Consider the following 9,733-nt stretch of genomic DNA (forward strand, 5'->3'; position numbering starts at 1 on the left):
ACCGGTTTTCTGACTTGGAGGTCCTTTTCACAGCCAAGACCACCACCTCTCACCTGTGGATTTTGATAATAAGCTTCCAATGTGACTTGAGCATGCTTAGGGGTCTTAGGAAAGGGGAGGTAAGGAAGGAAAGATCTGGGAAAAGCTCACAATAGGATCGGGTCAAGGGAAAGAAGAGAAACTGTTCACAGATTCCCATAGGAGCCAGTATCTGGAAGGGCAGATATGCACACAGATCTCATCTGTGGTGGTGTTTGGTTTTAGGGATTACTCTTTTCTTGAATCTGAACAGTGGCAATGCATAAAATACCCACACCCATGGCTTTGATTGGAGCAGAACTTATCATGGATCACATTGAGTTTACTGAGGTACTTTCAGCAGGTGATGAGTCAAGTTGCCTCCGGTCCAAGCGCCGTGCTGACCAGGCAGCTAAAGGCTTCCGGGACTCAGGAAGGGGTGGGAGATAAGCTGTGGGCTCCACCTGAGCACACCTAGCTTGAGCAAAGCTGGTCAGGTACAAATACCAGAAGGCTGCATGTCTGCAAGCATGCCTGCCTGTTCTCGACTCCACCACACGGCTGACAATATGAAGTTCACAGTAAGTCCTATCTTCCTCTAAAACTCAATACAACTGGAAACCATTAATAGGGGCAAAAGAAGGGTCTGATTCTTATGGCACTGTTACCCTAATGGAAATAATTCTTTCCTTCTCATGGAATCATGGCGTTTAACAATTATGTCCATAAAGAAGAATAATTGCACTGGGAGGGTCCAGCACAAGCTAATTGCAATAGAATTGCCTTCCACAGCACCTGCTCAGGGATTCTACTCAGGACAAGCAGTCTCTGTGCTCCAGAAGGTGTCTGATCTTTTTTGTCTTTGATTCTGCTTTATCGAGAGTCCTGGGCCTGTTCTGGTCAGACCGGAAGGTCCCTGTTGTCAAAACCAGTCTCCAACACTTGGCTGTCAACTGGCCCGACAAGAAATAAGCATCCTCAGGCCCTGTCCAGGCATGTCTGTGAGGAAGTGCCTGAGGATGGAGCAAGCTCTGTTTTTCCTCTGAAGAGCTAGGATGCAGGGGGCTGAAGTCACACGGACACTTCCTATTGCAGCACACTCCATGGGCTCTGCCTTATGATGGGACCATAAATGTAAACTCTGAAGTGTCCTCCCCAGAACAGGCTGGATAGAGGCAGGGAGAGTTCCAAACACGAGCTAGAGGGTTGGACCTCTCTTCTAGCTCTGCCCTGCGCAGGGGTGTGCCTTTGTCTAGGGTAGCATTTCTCAACCTTCCTGATGCTGCGGCCCTTAAATACAGTTCCTCGTGGTGTGGTGACCCCAGCCATAAAATTACTCTCATTGCTACTTCATAACTGCAATCCTGCTACTGTTATGAACTGTAATGTAAATATCTGTGTTTTCTGATGGTCTCAGGCGACCCCTACAGAAGGGTTGGTCACACCCCACAGGATGAGAACCACTGATCTAGGGCCCTGTGCTCCTCAGTAGCTGCCTTGCTTACAGGAGATAACTTTGTGCTCGGACACTTCTTCTACATCTACTTTTTTAAGAGACAAATTTTAACTCTTTCTTAAGCTGAAAACAAAAATAATAGAAATGCTTAATCTACTAAGAAAATGATAAGAGACTTGCTTTGTTAGGACAAAAGCATCCCAGATCAAGAAAAAAAAAAAAAAAAAAACAGTTGAAAACCATCTGAAAGATGTTGTTTTCAGAGCTTCCATTACATGATGTATGCATCAATTTTATGCTTTATTCATCAGTTTTCAGTGTCTAGATCAAAATTCTAAAACTATATATTAATATAATTATAATAAATCAACAATTGCATATTATTATTAAATTCTTCTGTAGTTAAAAAATGCAAGGTGGAAGAAGAAAACACGGATGGTTTGGCACATTGGTAAAGTTAGTAAATATTTCTGATGAGCTTGAGGAGGGAGCAGATGCTGTCAACAGTGCGACCACCGTCCCTGTTCTCTGTGTTTTCAGATGGTTTTCGTCGGCCTGCTCGGGCTCCTCGCGGCACCTGGGTTTGCTTACGTAAGTCTCATTTTCTGAAATCAGTTACCAAAGTGCATTTACAAAAAAAAATGTGATCTTAAATCAGCTTCCATTTCTTATCCACTTTAGAATATCAACATCAACGATAGTGGCAACGTAGCCGGAAGTGGTCAGCAGTCAGTGAGCATCAACAACCAGCACAATGTGGCCAATGTGGACAACAATAATGGCTGGGACTCCTGGAATTCCATCTGGGATTATGATAGTGTAGGTATTAGACACACAGGACTAGCATGAGGCATACTCGCCAGCTATTGAAACCTTTAATGTGAATTCTAGCTGTCCATGAGCATCATAAGTACCAGTAACACCACCCATGTTGCTCAGGCGATTTTACTTCTTACACCTAACTATTGGTGATAAATGTTAACCACAGGCACAACTGCAGGACAGCCAGATCCAGAGCACTCATCCCAGCTCCTTAGGATCTTAGAGTTCCACCTCCCTGCGCCTCACTGCCTTCTCTCTTCTTTAACAGAGTTTTGCTGCAACCAGACTCTTTGCCAAGAAATCATGCATTGTGCACAAAATGAACAAGGACGTCATGCCCTCCCTTCAAGATCTCGAAGCACTGGTCAAGGAGCAAAAGGTAAAGGCAAGCCTTTTCAAGTGGAGTGAGAGGTCTTCCTGTCTCCAGTAAATAGTGAAGTCATACCCATTCCTTCTTTGCACAGCACGCCAGCATGTTTGTCGTGGTAAATGGCACGGCGTAGAGAATGCTAGGTGACTGCCTGAGTCGGGGCAGCTTCCACTCTACTAGATTCTGTGGCTCACAGCTGCCTCTGTGGGGAGGAGCAAAACACTGTCCACCCTGAGTGCCAGGTCCAGAGGTCCGCACACCTCAGTGCAAGCCCTCAGCACCTCAAGGACACATTCCTTCGGTAGTTAAGGTTATCAAAACTAGCAAACACAGAGGCTGCCTAGTTAAGCTGGATTTTAAGATAAGAAGAAATCCTTTTTAAAGTCTAAGTATGTCCTAGACAAGGTTTGAGATATTTTTAACATTAAAAGGATTTGTTGCTTGCTTGAAAATCCAATGTAATCAAGTGTCCTGTATCCTGTCAACCGTAACTGTAGGAGATGTGAAGAGGGAATCCATGCTTTTCACAGTCAAATGCCTGAGTTAGTCTCTGAGTGATAAATTGGTATCTATAACCAACAAGGTAGAGAATGCAAATAAGCTCCAGTCTCAGAAGCTATCACTAGCCCTACCCCAGAATCTAAGAGAGCAGTTGTGCCTCAGATTTCAGGATATATTTTGCCTCAGACATTTGTTTCTATGAGCAACTGAGATTTCAAACCATCTAAGTGCCTTGGGACACTTCAAAATACCAAGACATTCAAAGCTAGAATTGTCTCTTCACTTTGGTTAGGAAAAAAAAATGGCAGCCAAGAAATGCCCTACTGCCCTTGTACCCCTTTAGATCAGCAAGCCCCTGGACTTAGGACTCATTAATTTTCTTTCTTTCCTTGTCACACTCGACTTTAGGGTAAAGGGCCTGAAGGAGCATCTCCCAAGGAATTGATGTTCTCTATCAACCCTACCAGAGTGGAGGACCTGAGTACATTTGGGACAAAGATTGCTGGCATGTGCCGGGGCATCCCAACCTATGTAGCTGAGGAGATTCCAGGTGTGTACCCCTTGATGCTGTTCACCCCAAGTCAGTGCTGAGGAATCTGCCAGGCTCTCTAAAGTGTGACCACAGATGGTACCAATCATGGTGGGTTGATCATCACAGTGGACACTTGATAGCGAATGCTTCAGATGTATTAGTTCATAAATTCCCGGAAGCAATCTTAGTAGAATCTCCAGGCTCTACTCTGAGTCCTACTTTTGGAAACTGAGACACGGAGAAAGGTCCCAAAGCCTTTGTCCGGGTTAATACAAGCATTTGGTTCAGGTTCTATGTTTAAACATAGAATCCTGTCTTTCTTGGGCGGGTTGGGTGTAGAATAAACTTCACATGTTCAAAAGAAAGCACAAAAATCATGGACGGCTAAATGAAAGGAGACTGCCAATAACATCTATTGATTCCCTGTCACTCAAATACTTACTTCTTAGCGTTCAAAGAACAGTATCCACAAGGTAAGAACCTAATGTAACTGTAAGTTTCTAGACCTCTGAAGTGAAGAGAGAGATAGAGACAGACAGACACGGACAAAGAGACAGTAAGAGGACAGAGGAGAAAAAGAGAGAGAGATCTTGAAGTTAGTATGTACCTTGGAAATTAAGTGACACTCCCGCATAGTCCCCAAAGAGTCCCAGGATAGCCACTGATCCAGACTTTTGTTTACACCAGGACCAAGCCAGCCTTTCTACTCACGGAAATGCTACAAAGCTAACTTACTCTGGATTATACAGCTATCCTTCTGTGGAACGTCAGAGGAAACATATTAGAATTTCCTGTGGATTTGATCATCATATAAATAAAATGTGGGCTCCGACCATTGCTATACCTAACTATGAGAATGTTCTCTGAGAGTTGATTAGCCTCTTGAAGACTCAATAAACCCGTCCAGCACCCATACAATGTGTACTGACATTCCTCATGATTTCTATGGGGGTACAGCATGGTATGTGTTATACCCACCTGTCAGCCTGTATTTAAGGCCTCTCCCTAGACAGGACCCCTTCAAAGGCTTCAGATACCACAAACCACAGCCTGAGGATGGGCTCAGACTATGCCACTGCTATCTTGCTGATGTATGAAATGGCATTTTAGACCAGCAAGGACAAAAACCTGCTCAAAGTGACCATAATCAGAAAGGGGAGTCTCCTTCAAGGGCCCAGGAGTATCTGTAATAACCCAAAGAGACACTGGGAACAGCTGACCAGAAGCATATTCCTGCCAATACTGAGAACCTCAGATCGCCTCTCTCCCTAAAATGGCACGTTCCACCTCTGTAAACTCTGCCCCTTTCTTTCATCTGAAAATGGCCGTTGCTTTTCTCATAGGACAGGATAGCTAGACCAGAAAGTCAGCCTCATTCTTCACGTTCATTTGCCTTCCCAGTTCAAGAAGCATTACCTAATGTTGAATACCACTTCCATATTCCCTTGACCATATTTGATTCAATGGTCTGCAACCTCCATTCCTTGACAGGCCAGAAGTGAGATCACATGGTACCCAAGCACTAGGGTCTCCATCAAAGGAGAAAGATCTGGAAGAAAATAATCTCCCAGCATTGTGTATCATAATAGGAACCTGCACTCCATTTTAAAAGTTGCTCCCATATATTTTTGTTTAGTTCCTGGAAGTCATTAGAGATTTCTTGCTCTTTCCTTTATCTGTGCATGAGCTATCCCTGTGTAAAACTAATCGAGATATTGATTCCCACCACTTAAAAATTATCTATATTGGTCAGTGCTTACCGGGAGGAAGTTATAGTAATTATCTTCATTGTGCTGCAATTTCATCACTTTTTGCAAATCAGTGTTACTTCTGAAATATTCTGAAGCCCATAAAGGCAAAAAAAGGGGGGGGGTCAAATATCACAATTGTACCGAGCGGACTGGAGAGATGGCTTCAGTGGTTAAGAGCACTTGTTGCTCTCCCAGATAACCCAGGCCCAATTCTCAGCACCCAGATGGCAGCTCACAGTCAGCTGTACCTCAGGCTCCTGGGGATCCAATGCCCTCTTATGACTTCTGTGTGCACCAGGCACACACACTGTATGTAGACATACATGCAGGTATGCAGACATACATGCAGGCAAAAATACATACACATAAAATAAATAAAGTAAATCTGATGTTTTGAAAGACCACAGTTGTAAATGTTGCCTGATGAGGGCAACAAAGAAAGAAAACTAAGTCCCAGAAAGTGTGTTCAGTGTCATACACCTGACTTTGGGAAGTGGTGAAGTCAATGTTATATAGGAGAATTAGCTAGTTTCTATTTTAGGATTAAAAACAAAACCTACTGGGAAGATAAAAATTCTAGATTATGTAAACTTATCAAAATATACAAAGGAAAAGTTTAAGAACTTCAAAGAAAAACAATTTTACTCTCCCAGTTGAATATTCTTTCTTTACCCTTGACCCATTGATGTTTCAGGAGGGCATTATTCAGTTATAGGCTTTCTATAATTTTTGTTGTTGTTAAAGTCTAACTTTAAGGCATGGTGGTCTGATAAGATACAGGAGGTTATTCCAATGTTTTTGTATCTGTTGAGATTTGTTTTGTGACCAAGCATGTGCTCAATTTTTGAGAAGGTTCCATGGAGTGCTGAGAAGAAGGTATAGCCTTTTGTGTTAGGATGGAATGTTCTGTAGATATCTATTAAGTCCATTTGAGTCAAACATCTGTTAGGTCCTTTATTTCTTTGTTAAGTTTCATTCTGGTAGATCTATCTTTTGGTGAGAGTGGTGTGTTGAAATCTCCCACTACTAATGTGTGGGGTTTGATGTGTGTTTTAAGCTTTAGTAGTGTTTCTTTTATGAATGTAGAAATAAAGATATTCACTAATATCACAAATCACTAAAATAGGAAATAAATATACAATACTGAGGTGTCAGACGGAGCATTGTTTAGTTCCACTTCAGTTAGTTAGCCTAGTTAATATGAGTCCAGGGTTTCTTCCCACACAAATGTATTTAATACCATTCATTGACAGAGCGTGCATATCTTTTGAAAGACAGTGCTGTGACCTGCATCAGTTTCACAAACTAAGCCTTAGATGAGGGCTGTGTTGTTTATGCTTATTGTGAGGTTCATCAGAGGCCAGAGTCTTAGAACACACACACACACACACACACACACACACACACACACACACACGATCTCATTAAGATCTATGCCTGCCCCAGAGCCTCTGAATCCTTTAGATAGCCACATAGGGAAGTCAAATCCACAATACTGCCTTTCACACTCCAGGAAGCAAATGGCTCCTCCCTCCTCCATTAATTCATTCCGTGGAAATTGCTCAAACAGTGAAATTCAGCACAGACATCCCTCCAGCAATTTGCTGAGAATCTCCTAGAGAAGAAATAAAGAGAAGGGGTCTTCAGAGTTTGGGCGCAGCTGGCGTAGCCTATCTCTTATAGTACCTCCTGCAGATGGTGTCACTTGGAGCATTAAGCCAAGCTGGAGTCAAAAACTGGTTCCTAACTGCTCAGGAGCAGAACAGTACCAACCAACAGTACCAGTCAACTACTGAAGCCATCATGGAAGATGAGCAGCATTCATGAGTAAGCATTTTATACCTGCCTGGGGTCAGCTAGCCAGTAGCTACAGACTGAAGCCATGTGGTCCAGCTAAAGTAAAGACAAGGGAAGTGACTCTCTGTGCCCTTCTCAGGTGAGAGGCACTGAACAATATGGTCGGAGTTCACTGGAACAGATGGTGAGAACTCCTATAACTTCGTTCTCAGAATCTCACTAAAATCCAAGAGAGGACAGAAAAAACAATAAAACTCACAAAAATAACGTGAGAGGAATGGGTCTGTTTGGTTTCTACTTCCAGGCCACTGGTTAACACTGGGGGACATCAGGGCAGGATCTCAAGCAGAAACCCTGAAGGAACACTGCTTCCTGAATTGCTCAGGTTCATGATTAGCTAACTTTCTTATGTAGCTCAGGAGCACCTGCCCAAAGATTAATGCTGCCCACAGTGGCCTGGACCTTCCCATCAATTAACAATCAAGTCAATTCCCCATAGACCCTCCCACAGACCAACCTGATAGGACATCCTTCAGCCCAGGACCCCTGTGACAAGATGATATTTAAAACCAACCATCACACCACCTTTACCTAATGCTGCATGTTGGTTTACATCCGATGTACAGTGGATTTTTCTCGTCACATTTTATTCATAAAAATCACCAAAGAGCTTCCAGTTGCTTAGTCTAATGAAGACCTTACAATGCTCTGCCTCTGTGCTCCAGCTGACACACATGACTGTTTTCTCCTAGATATTCCTTTTCTTTCTATGCCAAGCTCTTTAAAAACATTGGTGTTCTCCTGGGTTCCTCCCCCAACCCCTCATTTCCTGCCCCTCTTCATCACACAGGGTAGTATTTAAGCACACACATGGCTCCAGCTCCCATAAGTCACAAATTCCAAAGCTCTTCCACGCTCCTGAATGTAAAGTGCACAGAGCTACTTTCTGAATTATAATTTTGTAACTAAATATAAAGCAGTGGTACTAATTAAGAAGGTTGGAGAATGTGTTGGAGACTTTGAATCTCAGAGCAAGGCCAAGTCAATCCAACCGGGGAGGTACAGCTATACGGCAGATCATGTAACTAGATTCAAGAGCAATGAAGAATAGAAAATGCAATTGCAACAGTTCTACAATAGGAAACCTGATTTATGGGGAACTATCAACATGTGGGGAAATCACTCAAAAATATCTACTGCGAGTGCCTAAAGCGCTGTTCCCTCGCTGAGTGTGATGTTATTCCTTCCCTCCTCTTTCCCACAGTTCCTCAATTGAATGCACGATCTAGAATTGTGTTTTAAACTGACCCCATTACTTAGGAAGTATGTAATGAATCCCCATGCTGTTTCTGCTTTGTAAGTTTCTGTTCCAACATTAAATCATGGCCGCTCCTTATCTACCACCCAAGGTTTTCCTTCTGCCTCTGGGCAGACCTGACTGCTAAGGGACAGTTTTCTGACTATGGGTCTTTATTTCTTCCTTCTTGGCTCTCAGATTTGTAATAATTCCATTGAGTGTTTTGTCTATTTCAACCCAAAGATAATAATTCCCCTTGGCCTTCTTTATATGTTTATTCATTGACTCCACTGTTTTCTTTGGGTTTAAGACACAAGTTAACATGCCTAAATTTATAAAAAAAACGATCAAGATTGCACAGCAATCGTCCATGATGAGAAATAAAACGGAGAAAAAAGGCTGGAATCACAGCACCCTCCATGCCTTGAGTTCTCAATTTTGACGTGGGCTCTGGCTTCAAAATTGGTCCCTACTCTGGAAACGTCCTGCCCCTCATGCATAATAGGTGACATGTGATTTCTCGATTTTTACTTTGGCCTGGAAAGAGCAGATGCTTTCAAATATGAGGATCCAGGATGACCTCTTAGATACCCATCTTGGTTGGACACACATTTACTTATCTCTGAAAATCTGCCCCAATTCTTAGAGCTCTCAAGCAATTTGCAAGGGGCTCAACGCTCTGAGCAAACACATCAGATAAATGTACATTCCATTAGCTACATCTCTGTTCGCACACCCCTGTGCTCTGGTGGGTTAGGAGTGAGCACAAGCATCCTGGATCTCTCACATAAGCTGGAGGCAGTTTGTGCAGCCCAGAGTTAAGTCTTAATGCCATGGGCTTCTCCATGATCGCTTTTAGGTCTCTTCCTTAAAGGGAGCTCATTAGAAAAGAAACATTTGTGTTCTTCTAGTTCATTCACCTCTGGAACAAGTTGTCCTCATAAATGTATCACCGGGGATGCTATTATTCTCTTGGACTTGTCATGATGGGGTGGAAGGAACCTGTTGAGTTTTCTCTCAAAGAGAGAATAAAAATCATTTGTGTCAATACTGGTTCTACATTTCTACCTACTCGATAATCTCTGTGAAAGTCCAAGCTATTGTAATGTATCCCCCATTCAAAGCACAATAATATACACATAAGTATATTACTTCTTCTCATTTCTCATAACAAAAAATACCGAAAAAG

At 42.8% G+C, this 9,733-nt stretch overlaps 1 protein-coding gene across 1 annotated transcript; it reads left to right on the forward strand.

Moving 5' to 3' along the window:
• Positions 1–524: 524 nt before the first annotated feature.
• On the forward strand, positions 525–4,623 carry Gkn1 (gastrokine 1). Its single transcript, XM_037203445.1, has 6 exons — positions 525–599; positions 2,015–2,065; positions 2,156–2,293; positions 2,565–2,675; positions 3,576–3,717; positions 4,387–4,623. Exons 1-6 carry the CDS (start codon positions 537–539, stop codon positions 4,482–4,484), a joined length of 603 nt encoding a protein of 200 aa, XP_037059340.1. The 5' UTR covers positions 525–536; the 3' UTR covers positions 4,485–4,623.
• Positions 4,624–9,733: the final 5,110 nt, after the last annotated feature.

Source organism: Peromyscus leucopus, chromosome 3 (genome assembly GCF_004664715.2).
Source record: "Peromyscus leucopus breed LL Stock chromosome 3, UCI_PerLeu_2.1, whole genome shotgun sequence".
In the NCBI taxonomy this organism is placed as follows: domain Eukaryota; kingdom Metazoa; phylum Chordata; class Mammalia; order Rodentia; family Cricetidae; genus Peromyscus; species Peromyscus leucopus.